Here is a 17,424-nt window from a genome sequence, read left to right as displayed (position 1 = left end):
TATTAGAGTAATTTTGAAACATAAAGATAGTGTAACTTCCTTGTAATTTCAAAAATAGTACTTTTTTAGACGTGTTTTCGGAATTAATTATGATCGAGTAAAATTATCAGTATCGTGTTTTCGTTCTGGCAGAATCTAGATAAAGATATCAATTTACCTATATCAAAATTTCAGATCCATTGGTAAGCGGGTAGTCCTATAATTTGGCATGGCAAACGGCTATTAAAATCACGGTGGCGTCTTAACTATACAATCCTGATAGAAAACCTATTTTATATTTGTAACTATAACTATAGATTTCCTACAGTCGTTAACATGAAACATCACCCCAATAATACCTGTAAACTATGAAACTACTTTTAACAGCCAAGAACGCTGTATATGACAACACCTTTAACTACATATATTTGGTATAACTAAAATATTTTACTAAATAATTTCTCTTAGTATGCAGTGGCAATCTATACATCTTATAGGCTTTCAGAATCTTAAGAATGAACACATATTAACACTCATTATTCTATTAAGATCTGTGTTAAATCACATTTCAGTAATCCCACTAAAATCATCCCTAATAAAATCAGGTAACATTTTCGTTGCCTCTATTATACATATAAACACACCTACACTTGGCCAACATCAATCTAATTAGATATATTTTTCACGAAACTCAACGGCGTCGGCCTGTGGTCCTCCTCCGTCACCATAATTAAAATATTTCTCCGTAGCAACCCACGCAGTGTGCCAAAACGATGAATTAAATGCCGTAAATAAAATTATGTACGGTAGGTACCTTCACTCAAGATTTAAAAACGTTTTTACAATCTCCCTACGACCTTTTAGGCCAGCCGGATTCTAAGGCGAAAACGAGATGTGCTATTTCTTGTATATAGTTCCTTCTCTTTTTTGCACTTAAACCGTAATCTTAGGTCTCAATATGGTGTTATAATACGTAACATTTTTATTTATACGCATATTTTAAGCAGGTTTCGATTCGTCGGTAGTTTTGGCGGCTTTTAATTTAGTGATTTTGTCCATATGTCTCTTAGCGATGCGGAAGCGGTTCAGCAGCATCGTTCTCTGCCAACTCCAGGATGCCCAGCGCTGTAGAATTGCGAAAAATAATAGAATCCCATAATTATAATGTATAATGTATATAACTTATTGTTCAAATATCCACAAGGGTACAAGCAAGGATGTAAAGATTTGAAGGTTCCTCGGTGGGATCAAAAATATTCTTGGGACATCTAGGAGTGATCGGGGTTCCATACATGCCACAGAACCAATTTGAATCAAAGAAAAGTATATTATATTCGTACATGATAAGATTAATTTTCATTTGGCATAAATATATGTAATTGCCATGCTATTCCAATATATGTTGGGTTGGCTATCCTGTTTTCAAATAACTTCAGTGGGCCAGTTGCTTTCAGCAACATAATGCACTTTAACCTCTGGAAGCAAACGGACACTGAGTGAGTCCATACAAGATTTTAAGGATTTAATTCACTGCTTGTAAGAACCAGAGGTTTTAACATTTTATGTATGTATGCTATACAAAACAAACAAAGAAATAAAACATGCAACTTCAACGAACCACATTTTATTCACGCTTAACGGAATCAGTTAAAACAACCAACAAATAAATTCTCATTCATAAAACCAAAACATCTACCTGTATTGCTCTACTAAAATATAATCCAAGCTTAATGGTGTCTGTCTCGAGTTTAGCTATGCTTTCACTGCACGAAAACTTAGCGTCTACCACAATAATTATAAAGTCTAAAATTGAATAACATAATTCTTAATTATCTCACTAAAATAATTTTTGATCGCTTTAGTACAAAATAAAAATATTACAAGTATCGTCTCCCCTCATCGTGCTTTCATTGTATAAATACTTCGCCATCATACAACATAAATTAGATTATCATTGAATCAAGAAACTAAACTAAGAAACACGTTTTGTAAAAGGCCTATAAGCAGTTTGACAGCATAAACCAAACATCGAGACATCGATAACATTTTATAAATACATCCTAAAAACAGTACTAAATGCAGTGGATATGTTGTACACATTTTCGAGACTACCGGTGGAGTATAGTGACTTTACTATGAGCGTTGCCATGTTCTGTGATTAATTAAAAGCATAACATACTTCATTCAATAATTCATTAGTATACAATAACAACGTATATAATGACGCCTCGTCAATATATCAGGAACATAACACAGTCTCTACAAGTCACTAGAAGCCACGACTAACGCTAGACTAGCTAGAACATTTTAAGATAAAATAACCGCCAACACTGAGTCGCTGTGACTTGCAGCTCATTTAATACTTTTGTACGTGCTCACTTGCATATAGAAAGCAAAATCGAGTTAAATAATATTCGTAAATATCAGTGTATTGAAATCCGAGCTAAATTCAAGATATTCCAAAGGTACCGCTGTATTTTGGTCATGACTTAACAGTGTGGATGACCAAAGATAGGGGTATTGTACTGTTTTATTTGTAATTACATGGAATATAGTGGCATTTAGTTCGGCGTGACTACTGCGAGTTAGCGCGGTGTCGGCGCGGGCGGCAGACAATGTTGGCGACGCTCCCGGGCCGCGGTCAGCGTCAGTTGTCATCTTCATCATTCTCAAACATGTCGTTGTAATCGCGCGAATTTTCGTAATCTTTGAAGTCCTGAACAAAACAAAATGATATGTTGTGAGAATGAATAAGAATACAACTTGAGGCAAACGCTATATACCATATTTATTCATTTCATTATTTTTTTCTCAATATTGTAAAAAGTATATTCAGTTATGAAGCAAAAGAAAACAAGCTCTGTTTTATACAAAAGGATTTATATCTATGACAGAAGTAATTAATGTTAAATTATTTTTACATAATGGCAAAAATAAAAAAATACACAGCATGCCCAAATTAGCAAAGCATCAAACTCGCAAAGCACAAGAAATCACAAGATCACAGTTTCAAGACAAATATTTAAAAATAAAATTATAAAAAGGAGCCTCTTGAGGATAATGATAGATGAGCCGTTAGAGTTGCTAGAGATGTGACACATGTCGATAAACACCACCACTAGACTATAATAAGAAAAATACCATATAAAACACACTTCTGGTTAAAAAATACTATTTATTACTATGTAAAATAGGGGGAATTGTATTCTATTTAGTTTCAAATAATTTACATAAACATACATTTATTAACTTTCTTTCTCTAGCAACTTGATAATATAATAAGTATTAATTTATTAAATGGAATGTAAAAACAAGATCTTTTGTGATCCAAAAATATATTTGGCACATTTCAGCTTTTCTGTCAGTACAGTTCACTAGCTGTGTAATGTATTACTTTATAAATCAACTACAAAGTCTACACACCCACCATACTACAGCAATTGCATCTATCAAATTCCTCAAGACTAAAATCTTTCTACAGCATTCTAGAAGGTAGCTTGCATCTTTAATTTGGAAATTCTATATTTAAATTGTGAAGTTTCACGCCCAATAGAATGCTTTAGGTTTTAAGACAGATTCTGGTGCAGTTATAGAATTGGAGCGAAGGTGCTGTTTACTAACCTGGAACATGCCGTTGGCGACGGCGTAGCCTGTCATGGCGATTGCCGCGAATAAGGCAGCTAGGATCTTGTTGCGAGTCTGGTTCGGGAAGTTGGCGGCCTCACGCTCCGATTGGGTACCCGTTGATTGCTTCTTGGCGTTCAGTCTGTTGTATTCTGAAAGTTTGTAATGGACAACATCGGTATTAACAAAAAAAGTAAATAGAATTGAAGATTGAAGACAAAGAAAAAACTTGCAAGAATCAAGTTGGTCATGAGAATTAGGGAGAACAGTAAAGTTTAAAAATTTATAATTTTAAATAACTTACCATCTGTAACATGTCTAAAATTCTTCTGGTTGATTCTAGCCACAAATCTGGAGAGATTTGCAATCCCTTTCACTACATTGGCGAGTGTTGCGTTTGGGAAGGGTGCCTTTACTAGTGGTGCCAGGTATGCAAACACTGTTGCATCAAAAGATGATGGCCTGTTACCAAAGAAGTATTCACTCTCGCCTAATCTGTCCGATAGTGTTTTAAGGCATTTCTCGGCTTCACTGTACAACTGGAATGAGTAAAAAGTAAAATCAGATCACAATGTTGAAGTTATGATAACGTTTCATTTACTTATTCATCTCAATGACCATGTTTATATCGGGTGTGTCGTTCATAATCACATTAAATGAAATGCGTTAATATATTGGTTAATATATGTCGATTAACAGAAATAAAAAAGAAATATACGTAAAAATAAAAAAAGTAAATAGAATAAAAATGTGCGAAAATTAGAACACCATATAAAAATCAGTCATTACAAACAACTGAAATTCTCCCTTGAAAACTGAAAGCTGTCAACTGAGCAGAACATTCGATACTCCTAACTTTATCTCTGCTTTACACATGATGTTGTAAATTATAAAAACGAAAAATGACTCCTGTGGCTACACCACTGAATGGATTAGGTTACTTTTTTTACAATTCGCCATAGAATATCATAAAGTATATGTGATAGGATTTAATGTGATTATGAACGACACACTCTGTATTATAGGTGCAATGATGTATCAACTAAAGTCTTTGTAATCTAAATAGCTCAGAATGTTATGAAATGGAAGATAAAAAAATTATAAAGGAATTTTACCAGTACAAAGGTCACAACTTCAAAAGGTACAAAGGTCATTATGTAACATTCACTGTAGTGAACACAATCCACCATTCAACCATTTATGATTTATGATTCGACCATTTATGAAAGGTCATAGGTGCATTGATTGAATACTCACAGTTCTTTCAATTTCCCTTAAATCTGTGTGTTCCCCATACAAAGCATCAATCATTTCTTTAGCTGCGTTCTGATACTTTGATGGGTAGTAGAAGTTGAAGGGAATACACAGGGCTTTAGCATACGTTGGTCTAGTTAGGTCACAGTAGTTCTTCTCGTCCACCCACCAGGCATACTGGTATGCTGGGTATAGCTTCTCTCGCAAGTATTGTGTGAATGCACTGGCTTCTGCAGCTTGCTTTGTGTTTAGGTGCACATCTGTGCTGTAATGCTGGAAGAATGAGAATTTAATATTATGGAGTGCTTCATTTACTACAGCAGCAGTCATGAATAAATATTGCTCATGTGCTGTTCTACCCAGGCATCGAAGGCGATGTAAGATCGCAGAAGAAATGCATTAGCATACAAAGTGATGTAATGTCTCATTCAATTGTGTTACATAGGTACAACCATAGCAAAATTGAATTCATAACTAAAGTTAAGCCTCAAAACGTAGAGTATAAATCTGTAGAGGTAAACTAGTTTAAAAAGATAATTAGAAGAGTAAAAAGCATACCAAAGATTTCAAATGCTCAACAACTTCCTCGAAATTTGAAAGTAAGTTGCGGCCGTCCTTCATGACAGGGAGACGACCTTTGGGCGTAAAAAATGGATTGTTCGCTTCTCGAACTCGTACTGGTACTCCAATAAATTTCATATAGGTCTGCAGACAAGCCAAAAAAGGATAAATACCAATAAGAATACCGGCACAACATTAGTTTTTAGGTTATGAATAAAAATACTTACTAAAACCTTTAAACATTCTAAATCAATCGAGGCGAGTCCCCATTCCCCTCGCCATATATCTAGTTCTATATTAGCCATTGCTTTTTAATATCTACAAATAATATTTATCTCAATTTTCCTAACATTGAACAAATGACATGACAGTTGCCTTTTTTCTTTTTTTACAGAGGTATAGTAAGTAAGGTAGGGCAATGTGCAATATTGATGTTACTAAATCTTCGTAGTCGATTTCGAAATATTTTAGTATAATTCACGTCGTGTAAATAATATTGATATAAAAGAAAACATTGATCCGGGCTCCCAAAAGAACATCAGAAGAAGGTCTCCTTCTCCTTCAATAGTATTATTTAAAGTTATTTTTCTCTTTGGCCCGGGGTTCACAATTAACAGAATGGCTTAAATTCGCTCAAGTTCAACTCATACAACTATTTTATTGGACGTGGACCAATCAAACAAAACCAAAACGATTTGTTTTTGAACGACACCAACAGACCAGACACAAGTGAAGTGACAGAAGAAGAGTTGCAACTTGCAATTTGTCAATGCGATTTGTCAACATCTGAATCTCTTCGTAGTTATTTTTGGGGTTTTATCTATTTTATGCTTGTGAAATAATTGTGTTGAGACAGAGTTTGTAAATAGTAGTAAAATAGTGAAACGTCACATTTCAAAGGTCTGGTAAAAAGGATATCTGTGTACTTGTGTGGATGTGCAAAGTGTATAAATTTACCTTGAAAACCGGCCGGGCAAATATTGATAACATGTCTATTCAATGGACATTTATTGCTGGCTACCTCTATTTCGAGGTAGCTGTCGTCATTATCATGATTCTACCCATATTTAGTCCCAGGAGATGGAATCAGTTTTTCCATTCTCGATTATTTTCGATGTTTCGAGAATATGCTGCAGTATACTTTTACGTATTTATAGGAGTTTTATGTTTGTTTCTCTTTGATGCGATAAGGGAAATGAAGAAATATTCACACTCCAATGATGCTGGGGCTCACGCACATTTGGCAAGTGAAATGAAAACCAGTGTAAAACTATTTCGGGCACAGAGAAACTTCTACATAACTGGATTTGCTATTTTCCTATCGTTCGTTATTCGAAGGCTTGTTAGTATGCTCATAATTCAAGATGAATTGAGCAAGAAGGCTGAGAAGATAATCAAAGAGGCAGAAGCTACAGTAAAGCTTGCCAAGGAGACTGTGATAGCTAACACGCTAGAGGGTTCAGCCAAAAATCATGAAGAACTTGTGTCTCAACTGGAGGAAACTCGCAATTTGCTAAAAGAGGAGCAGTCCAAAGCAAAGAATTTAGAAGAAGAAGTAAATATTTGGAAATCAAAGTATCAAGAACAAGTTGAAGCTAAAAATCAATAATTTTCATTACACTACATTATCTAATAAGCTTATATTATCAGTACTTAAATATAAAGCTGCTAATACCTACCTAACATGTTAAAAATAACATAATATAATCTTTATGTATTACTTATCTCTCATAGCAATATTGTTATTGAAGAAGAATTTTAATTTTGTATTTTTATAAGCTTGCATGACTATCTAAACACCCTGAAATCATAATAGTTATTAGATATATTGGTAATGATCTGTGAGTTCATTGTATTTGGTGCTTTACTAATGTATTGAGATTGTTGTATAGTCCCCCTAATTCTTTTGTACTTTAAATAAACTTTTATATTATATTCTTAGACATAATGGAAGAAAATAAGGCCATTTTATTGTCAATTTCAACTTAGTTTTAGCTAAAATTGTATAGAATTTGTCTCCACCATGCTCCAAGTGTTATTTTGGTATAAAATTATAGACCAAATTATCAAAATCTAGTCTTGTAAATAAATTAGGATAAAGTATTGTTGGAATGTTTTTGATACTGTTCTTATTAAATTCTAATGAGGTTCAAGCATCATATAGAGATTTAAAGAAGTTTAAGTTGAAGTCCAATTCTACTAAGTTGCACATGAAGGGACAAAAAATGACAAATACACTTGTAGCTGTAGCTATTTATCTATTGCTTACTAGGGTTGTGTTATTTATTTTGGCAAGGCAATCAGATCAACTTTTTATAACGGTAGCAGTGTATGGTTATTATTACTTTTTTATGTACTATACTTCGGCCGTTCAGAGAATGCGTTCCTGACACCTATCAGTTAGTCACAACTAGTGATGGGCACAACATAACACTGAGTTCGTTACCGTTCCTCCAAAATGAACCGCCGAATTATTTTAAGATTATTTTCGTTTTAAATTGGCGGAATCATTTAAATTTTTATTTTAGTTATTTAAGTGGAAACCAAAAAAAGGTAATATTCATATAATAAAATTGTTTTATTTATTCTTTGTTACAAAGTTACAATTTCTATGCAATAAAGTAAGTACATTGAATTGAATGTGCGTACAGAATATTAATCAGACTCCGATTCGCTTGAGGAGGTGGTGTCTTCATCATCATCTTCCCCTACATGTATAATTATATTATTATCAATAACGGAATCAATCCTGATATCTCGGTCAAAATGTTCCAAAATCAGGTTTTTAGTCTTCTCAATAACCCTTGCCCAGTCATCTCTTGTGACTTCCCCGCAGGCTTCTTTTAATAGGGTCATCATCTTTTTCGTGCTGAATGGCGGGGAAGTATTGTGGCGGGCGGCGTAACCTTTTATTTGAGCCCAGATTAGCTCGATCGCGTTATATTGGCAATGATACGGTGGAATTCTTAGAACGCGATGACCGTACTCCAGAGCCAGTTCATCGATTTCGTATCGCACATTTGCCGCTTTATTTTCTTTAACTAATTTAATTAGCTCTGCTTTTAGCATCTGCATATTTGCGTCAATGCCTTTTGCTTGTAACCAAGCCACCATTTCTTCTTTTTTATTAGCTTGGGTAGGGGGTTTCTGTATTTGAACCGAGTGATAGGAGGCATTATCCATGAATATTACAGAAGGCTCTGCTAGGCTGGGCAAAAGCACGTTCTGGAACCACTCTTTAAATGTAGTGGCATTCATTTCCTCGTGGTAGTCATTTGTGGTTTTTGATTGAAATGCCAGTAACGCGTTCTCCACAAAGCCGTATTTTGCAGAACCTGCGTGGCATATTATCAGATGGGCCCCCTTACCCATTGGTACTTTTGATGTCGACGCTTGTGTATCATCCGTCCAGGAACGGGAAACCGTGTGATTGGCGTTTAGCCATGTCTCGTCAATGAACACGACATTATCCCAGTTATCAATTTTTTTTGCTTCCCTCAAAAAACTTATCCTTTTTAAAATTATGTCGTATCGTTCTAATAAAATTTTTCTTTTGTCTGTTTTTTTTATACGAAAAACCTTTATCTTTTAAGATTTTGGTTAAAGCAGTTTTACACCCCCTAAACAGTCCAGCTTCTCTTAACGATGCCAAAAGCTTCTTCCTGTTGAGATATTCATTTCTGGAATAGTAACCATATAGGTATATGATTTCTGATTGCATCGGCGTCAAAGGTGTCAATATCTGTCACGGGTTTACTTCTACGTTTCTTCTTCGGAGTTCGTAAAATATTATCTTCCATGCCAGTCGAGCCGAACTTTTCTTTATTAATATTTGTTATCGTTCGTTTGCTAACTCCAAGCGCCTGAGAGACGCGTTCTTGTACTTGTTCGACAGGTACCAGGGGTCCGCAATTTTGCCGCTCCCGCTCAAAGTAATCTTGCAGCTTGATGATTAACTCACGGGCTCCACTTTTCAATGTTTGTCCACGTTTAGGCATTATTATACACCAAAAGTAAAAAGAACGCAATAAAAACACAATCGAAGTCCTATTTAGCGCCGATGTCAGTTTGAAAAGCAGAAACAGTCCATTAAACAAAAGCCGGATAATCGAATAAAAACCATAGACATAATATAGTAAACAGGACTGCGCACATATTATACTACTTACTTATTGGTGTCTATGAGATTAAGCTATGTGAGACAAATCCGAATTTGCTAAGATTATACACAGATTGGTATTGAAGTTTTAACTTACGCAGTTTGTTGCCTTAAGATACTAATATAAGCTTTTAATAATTAGCTGAAATTAGCAGTATTAAATTCATAAAAGTTATCTTATAGTCCATTATTTTCAAATTCTTAAAAAGAAAAACAAAACTTTTATTTTATATTATAAGTATAACTGTAAAAGAACTGATTACGATACTTGCCTGTTATTTTTAGCACAGCACTACAAATATAAAGCGCTGACATAACCTTGTAATTGCGCAGTAGAGATTTAGAAAAATATTGTTTACCAAGTTATTTGACACTCAGTTTGGCACAAAATTATAACATTCATTGATTATTGATATAATAATGTTGTTTTAAATTTATTTCATCAATTGTTAAAACGATAAACAATCAGCAAAAAAATTTTATCGTAACTGCAACGCCATTACAAAGTTACGTCGTCAGTTCAATCGCGACGTGTCAGGAACGCATTCTCTGAACGGCCGAACTATAATTACAATTTGGTTTTTGGTCACCATTTCAAATAATACTAGTTTTTAATTGCTTATGTAAGACAACATCAATTCTGCATTTATTTGTTTTTCAGTATATTGCATTCTGGTTTTCAGTTTATTAAATTAAAATTTTAAATAAATCTTGTAATTTTTTTTATTGGGGACATTCATTAGATCATGCCTTTTTTAAGAATTTTGAAGTAGCCAACAGCTATGGCTCACTGTCTCTATCTGGCTGTCATATTATCACCTTATTACGGTCTTTTATTTTTGAAGGGATATTCGATTATAATTAAATGGGAACGTATCTTCCTATAGTTTTATTTACCACATTTTGTGTATCTTTAAAGATATTTCATGATTGAAACCTATCAGACGATTCTATTTCTGAACGAAACGGTTTCTGTCTGAAACCGCGTTCCAGATCCACCAATTTATAACCTGAAACGGTTTATGAATAGTTCTATGGCAGTCATTTCCTTCATATGAAACAGAGACAAAAGAAAACCAGCTGCTGTTATTTGACAATAAAAACATCAAAGTGACATAAGAGATGACGTACGTGAAAAATATTTACGCCTCCATGAAACATCCCATGAAAGAAAAGCTTTTATCTCATTTTCTCATACGCAGAACGTATCTTCCTATTTCACAAATTAGTAATAATATCAGTTTTCTGTCTGGTGTTCTAGCTGAGGAAAATACAAAAAGGTTTCTGATTAATTTGCTGTGAAATATATAATTTCATGCTATTTATTAAGTTTAAATCGAACCTGCTGAATATAATGTTTATCTGATTTACCATTTGAGGAAGTTCGTGATCCGTTAGAAAGGGTACCGTTAAGTGTTATTTATGAATGTGAGCATCTTCAATAGAGTTAACAACCAGGTACGTTGATTTCATTCCTGTAAGTTTGTTGTTATTATTTAGTACCTAATATTCCGTACTTATTTACACCTCTGCTAGCCTTTGCTTGCCTGGTAATCGATTCCTAAAAGTTTCTAAGTACATCTGCTTGGCTTATGAGAAACATTCGCCGTTTTTACGTGATATAATTATATTTATAATATTCCCGAAACTACTGCTCTGTGCTAACTGTTTGGAAAACATTCTAATTTGTGAACTACAATAACAATATAGATAGTTTTGAGCAGAGAGTTAAAATGTCAACAATTTATTGTTAATGCTGAATGATTTACTAACAACTATTGGAGACCCCTTTATGAACAGACTACATTGTCTTTCGTCCAATAGAAGAGTAGCTACTGGTAGAAACCTAGTACAACAACTACCCAGCCCAGTGGTGGATGTGTATATAAGACTGTAATAAAATTGAGTAAATTTTGAGCAATTTATAATGTTCAGTGCCATGTCTCAATGTAAAATCACTCACAGAGACCTTTGCAATGATTGTTGGAAATAGTTTAGAAATATTTGTGATTCTTCATGTTCAAGTCCTATATCAGCTTATAGATATAGTATGTTTCCTAGTTTAAACCAACCAATTAGAAAGTAGATGGCAGATGGGGTCGAAAAGTGCTGGAGTGGAGACCACGGACTAGCAAGCACAGCGTAGGACGTCCACCAACAAGGTAGACAGACAATCTCATAAAGATCGCCGGAAGACGCTGGATGCAGGTTGCCTCCAACAGGTATCTGTGGAGATCTAAGGGGGAGGCCTATATTCAGCAGTAGAACTCCTATGGCTGAGATGATGATGATGATGATGATGAATTAGAAAGTTCAGTAAAACATGTAAAATTTGATTATTTTTTCCTAGAGCAAAGACAGTGGCGGCATGTATTCCGAGTGGAGTTCATTGCCCCTGGAGGGGGGAGGCAGGGGCGTGCTGGGCGCTGTGGGTGGGAGAGACGTGGTGCTGGCGGTCGTCAAACAGCTAGCCTCGCATGAGCCCAGCCCTCTTACTACTGATGCTGAGGTTTGTATATTATTCAGTCATTTCTTATACAATTATGTGGGATGAACAATTTCCACAGGTGAAACGATTAATCCAATTTGCTTATGTACTTGCATTCAAGCTCGCGAGTTACGAAAGCAAACGGTACGGACGTGTCGACCACAATTTTATAAAATAAAATATTAGTCTTCAAACAAAAGTGAAACCAAGTGTTATAAACTTAAGTGCGTAATTAGCAAAAATCCAGTTGCAAAACTTTGGACGTTATTGTTACTCATCAACAACCGCGCGAGCGGTCAGTGACAAGTGTTCTCCCCTCGGACCTTACCGGTGAAAGGAGACGGGCTGCGAATATTCATCTCGCTCACACTGTGGTGCTGCGCGGGCGCTCTTCGAATACCCCAAGTATATACATCTACCTAACCATAACAGCAATATCGCACAATGAGTGTCACGCGATCACCGCCGCCGTCTCCCATTACGTGTATAGAAGGCGACAGAGAACCAATGGCAATAGCAAGTGTTATTGCGAGGTCTGAAAAAGTTGGGGGTTCGCAACCAGATTTGCGTATTTTATCAGAACACACCAACCAGGTAACAATTCGGCCCAATAAGAGAAAACAACCACATGACGACTTCAGCGAAAAATTCGGAAATTTCGAAGCTAAAATCGAATCGCTCATAAAAGGTATGATTAATAGTCAGGCTGAAAACCTCAAAAAAATATCCCAAGATGTTTCGGTTATAAAGGAGGAAATCAGTCAGATTAAACTAACAACTGAACTTTTGTCCTCGGAACAGGCCCAAATAAAATTAGAATTATCTAATATTTCAAGCTTCCGAACTAATATTGAGCAAAAGGTGGAGACGATTGAAAACGAAATAGCCTCACTTAAATCTGGATCCACTACTAATATCATAACGCCCTTGCTAAACTACGAGGATATTATATCAGAGACCTACGATCGATCTCAAAGGGAGAAAAATATCATAATACGAGGTATCAAAGAAGTGAGATCCTCAAACTCTGAAGAAAGACAAATTCACGACATTAAAGAGGTTACGAAGATCATAAAAATGGCAGTTCCAGATTCAATCGAACCGGTAAAAACCATACGACTTGGTAAATATAACCTTGATTCAACTAGACCCATAAAGGTCATGTTCGCGACATCCGAAACAGCGAAATCCATTTTACGTCAAAAATCAAACATCACATCTGAGAATATAAAAATCTACTCGGATGAGACCCCCTACCAACAAAAGTATCGCAACAATTTAAGAGACGAACTGAAACGGCGATTGAACGGAGGCGAAACGGATTTAATAATAAAATATGTCAAAGGTATACCTAAAATTGTGAAAATCCAGTCAAAAAACTAACAATACAAGATTCAGATGATCTTCCTTCAAATCTAGACACCACTTACGAAACAACCAATTCTTACAACAACTTAATAAAAGACACAAAATCCTTAAAATTCCTCTACGCTAACGCACGCAGCATAGTAAAGCCAGGAAAGCTAGATGAATTAAACTGTATTCTACAATACAACATACCTAGTCCCGTGCATGTAATAATACTATCAGAAACCTGGATCAAATCTGAATCCGAAGCCAACACTTTAAAATTGCCAAACTACACACATTATTTTAACATTAGAGAAAACGCAAGAGGTGGTGGAGTATCCATATTTGTTCATGACTGCTTAAAGCACAATTACATTGAGGACGTCTGCAAAGAAGACAATCACTATTTATGGGTTCATTTAGATAGATACTCATTAGACATAGGCGCTGTATATAAAACACCGAAATCAAACAATAGTGGTTTTCTGGAGGAATATTCACAGCAGTTGACAAGGAGGAAAAGAGCTTTAGTGTTCGGTGATTTTAACTACGACCTTCTCAGTCCAAATCGATCAATTAACAATTATAGAGCAATGCTGTTAGAAAATGGACACCAAATCCTAAACAATACTGATGAAAAATTTAGTACCCGCGATACGCTGACAAGAAAATCGATCCTAGATCATGTCACATCGAACCTAAAAAATCACAAGTTTCATATATCTATTGTGGACTCCCCAATGTCAGATCACAAGCAAATCTACCTCGAAGTTGGCAAATATACACCAGAAACTAAAAAGAAGATCAAGTATTATGCCCTAGATTACACAGCGCTTTATAAAACAGTTGAACGTACAATTGAGAATGTCTCTGATTTCGAAAGCCTATTACACGAAATAAAGGAAGCAGTAATTAAAAACAAAATACCGAAATTCAAAATTCAAAATACATTAAAATCAGACTGGATTAATAGAGACATCATTAATTTGTTAAAGAAAAAGAACCAGCTGTGGACTACTTACAAGGAAAACCCAAGTGACGACATACGTAGAAATGATTTCATAACTTTTCGAAACACCTTGTCAGAACTAATTCAAAGTACTAAAAGTCGTTACTACTACAAAGTCTTCAAAACCTGTGAACAAAAACCTTTAAAAATGTGGAAGTTAATCAGGAACTTAGCGGGAAACAAATCTAAATCATGCTCTGCTCCTTCAAAACTAGATACGCAAAGCGGTATAATCACAGACAATAAAGAAATATGTAATTATTTTAACACCTTTTTTGCTACTATAGGATCTATTTTAGCTAATAAAATAATAAGAACTAGAGAACAAATATATACACAGCCACACACACACACAGGAACACTCACAACCAGATCTAATACAAGTCAATTGTTGGACTTTAATGTAACTACGGAAACGGAAGTCAGCAAAATCATAGACAATCTCAACTCAAACACTAGTACTGGCTTAGATGGAATTAGTTGCAAAGCCCTTAAAAGCATAAAATATCTCATACTAACTAAGCTCACCATGAGTATCAATTATTGTTTAAAAAACGGCATATTCCCGGACTCCCTAAAAGTAGCCAAAGTTAGTCCGATATTTAAGTCGGGGAAAAAGACTGACCCAGGTAATTATCGACCTATCTCTGTTCTCCCAATAATCTCAAAAATATTTGAGAAAATACTGTATAAGCGCTTAGATGACTACCTCAAAACAATTAACTTCTTCTCTGACAAACAATATGGTTTCCGAGCTAAATCTAGCACTCTAACTGCAACGATTGATCTTGTGACGAACCTTAAAAATAACATCGACGAAAAGCGCGCAGCACTCGGTATATTTATTGACCTGAAAAAGGCGTTCGACACAATCAGTCACAGACTTCTTCTACAAAAACTGCACGAAATCGGTGTTAGGAACACGGCCCATGAAATGTTTCGGTCTTACCTCTCTAATAGGCAACAAATTGTACGGATTGGTGATATGCAAAGTAATTGCGAAACTTTAACCTACGGAGTACCGCAGGGATCCATCCTTGGACCCCTGCTTTTCATTATATACATAAATGACATACATAACCTAAACTTGACAGGGGAGATAAGACTCTATGCTGATGACACAAGCCTGTTCCTATTTGGGAATAGTATCGAACAGATTGTTGAACAAGCCCAACGAGATTTAGACACCCTCTCTGAATGGTTCCAAGACAATTTGCTTACAGTAAACACGTCAAAAACAAACTATATTATTTTTAGTGCTAAGAACAAAAAAGTCGAAAACCATTCAAACCTATACATAGACAACGCACCTTTAACCCAAGTTTCCTCTGAAAAGTACCTTGGTCTCTATCTAGACAAACATCTAACATGGCAGACACACCTAGACAAATTAAGATCAAAACTGTCTTCTGTCATGGGCGCACTTCGAGGGATTGTCCGCTGTTTGCCGATGTCTGTTCGATATATAATCTACAACTCTATGGTAAAACCTCACCTAGAATACCTAATCGAGGTGTGGGGCACAGCTGCTAAGGCACATCTAAAGCAAATCGAAACATGTCAAAACAAAATCATAAAAAGAATATTCCATTACCATTACCTAACTTCAACAGAAAAAATATACAAAGAAACCAAATTAATGACACTATCACAAATATATAAATACAACACATGTATATTGGTACATAAGCTTATCAATAAAAACATACACTCTAAAATAACATTTACAATAAAAGGGCAGACACAAAAACGTATTACCAGGTGGAAAAACAACATTTGCTTAAGACCACCACGGACTAACTATGGAAAGAAGAATATAGTCTACGAAGGAGCAGCGCTATACAACAAATTACCAAATGCCATTAAAGAATTGCAGTCTTTTGCTTTATACAAGAAAAATGTAAAACACCACATTTTGAAAGATTTTTCTAGATTTTGAACAAAAAATGTATCCTTGGATTACTTTATTTACATAGTTATTTATACATACAAATATTTACAACACAAAAAAAAAAAAACTATCTAACTACTATATAAAAAAAAAAATACAATTAAAGAAAAAAAAAAAAAAAAAAACTATATCTAAAATGTATCTAATATATATAATATATCTATGTCTAATATATATAATTTATTTTGTAACTTGTACGCAAGAAAACATTGAAATATTACGCACAAATAGTCCAATGTATATTGCTAATGACTTGCCATCAACATTCGATACGTAATAGTACCTCAGTTCTCCTAATACCCACAAAACTTGAATATTGTTCATACTGATTTGTTTATTTTATTTAGGAGCTACCCTACGTCTTAAGTAATTCGTACATGTATTTAGTTCTAAGATTAACTTGTATTTCTCATATTAAGTGAATTGTATTCTTTTTGGGAAATAAATGTCTTAAACCGTAAGTTAGGTAGTAGTATTTAAGTCAGGACACAAAATATAAGTTCTACAATACTTTTCAGGATCATCTATGTTGTCTATGTTAGAGCGTGAGTTTTTCTAAACTTGTATTTCTTATCACAGGTGGAATGGGTACTAGAAGTAATCCGCTTTGGTCTCTCCCTCCCTCTACAAGAGCACGGCGCTCTCCGTGACTGTGTCCGCGTGTGCTGCGCGTGGCTGGCACCCCTCCTCCCCCCGGCGCCTCCTGCCATGCCGCCGCCCCCCGCGATACCACCGCCCGTGGCTAAGGCGCCTCACAAGTACGCCAGGAAGATATTGAGGCATCTGCATAATTTGTTCGTGCCGAGGCCTAATGAGAGTGAGTACATTTTGTTATAGATGTTCAGTTTTCTTATAGATGTGCACACTAGGTATGCCAGATCCATCTGTTTGTAAGCAGTTATGTCTCTAAGAGTCTAATAGTACAGTCGCTGCACTATCACTTATGGCAGCTAACATTTTTTTAAGTATAGATTAAATTGAATTTTACTATGATGTTTTTTTTTCTTCTCTAAATATAGATATAATGATTTACTATAGTCATTCACTTA

General features: G+C 35.2%; 3 protein-coding genes across 7 annotated transcripts in view; 2 read left to right on the top strand and 1 right to left on the bottom strand.

Moving 5' to 3' along the window:
* Positions 1–255: 255 nt before the first annotated feature.
* Positions 256–6,098, bottom strand: LOC124636765 (metaxin-1). 2 transcript variants are annotated; one of them, XM_047172900.1, is made up of 6 exons: positions 5,646–6,098; positions 5,416–5,562; positions 4,861–5,130; positions 3,908–4,142; positions 3,601–3,755; positions 256–1,104 (listed from the first exon to the last, which is right to left on the bottom strand). In XM_047172900.1, the coding sequence occupies exons 1-6, from the start codon at positions 5,721–5,723 to the stop codon at positions 979–981; spliced, it is 1,011 nt and encodes a 336-aa protein (XP_047028856.1). In that variant the 5' UTR covers positions 5,724–6,098; the 3' UTR covers positions 256–978. The 2 variants fall into 2 exon arrangements, with proteins under 2 accessions (XP_047028856.1, XP_047028857.1); XM_047172901.1 differs by lacking the exon at positions 256–1,104 and adding an exon at positions 1,588–2,695 and having other exon boundaries at positions 5,646–5,980.
* A 37-nt stretch (positions 6,099–6,135) lies between these two features.
* Positions 6,136–7,534, top strand: LOC124636766 (B-cell receptor-associated protein 31-like). Its single transcript, XM_047172903.1, has one exon. It carries the CDS (start codon positions 6,353–6,355, stop codon positions 7,025–7,027), a length of 675 nt encoding a protein of 224 aa, XP_047028859.1. The 5' UTR covers positions 6,136–6,352; the 3' UTR covers positions 7,028–7,534.
* Positions 7,535–10,772: 3,238 nt separating this feature from the next.
* LOC124636839 (ral GTPase-activating protein subunit beta) overlaps positions 10,773–17,424 on the top strand; it is a 31,988-nt gene continuing 25,336 nt past the window's right edge. For all 4 annotated transcript variants that reach the window (XR_006985158.1, XM_047173026.1, XM_047173025.1 and 1 more), the window contains exons 1-3: positions 10,773–11,035; positions 11,928–12,086; positions 16,955–17,192. Coding sequence is in view for 3 of the 4 variants with exons in the window: in XM_047173026.1 (XP_047028982.1) it covers positions 11,000–11,035; positions 11,928–12,086; positions 16,955–17,192 (433 nt within the window). In the remaining variant the exon portion in view is untranslated. The remainder of the gene's footprint in view (positions 11,036–11,927; positions 12,087–16,954; positions 17,193–17,424) is intronic.

This window comes from Helicoverpa zea, chromosome 15 (assembly GCF_022581195.2).
Source record: "Helicoverpa zea isolate HzStark_Cry1AcR chromosome 15, ilHelZeax1.1, whole genome shotgun sequence".
NCBI classification, from domain to species: Eukaryota; Metazoa; Arthropoda; class Insecta; order Lepidoptera; family Noctuidae; genus Helicoverpa; species Helicoverpa zea.
This window is presented reverse-complemented; position numbering and strand designations above follow the sequence as displayed.

Coding starts and splice junctions, on each gene's coding strand:
- LOC124636765 (XM_047172900.1), bottom strand. CDS start 5,723: ATGGCTAATATAGAACTAGATATATGGCGAGGGGAATGGGGACTCGCC. Junction 5,563..5,645: donor TAGAATGTTTAAAGGTTTTA/GTAAGTATTTTT, acceptor GCTTGTCTGCAG/ACCTATATGAAATTTATTGG. Junction 5,131..5,415: donor TTGAGCATTTGAAATCTTTG/GTATGCTTTTTA, acceptor TCATTCTTCCAG/CATTACAGCACAGATGTGCA.
- LOC124636766 (XM_047172903.1), top strand. CDS start 6,353: ATGTGCAAAGTGTATAAATTTACCTTGAAAACCGGCCGGGCAAATATT.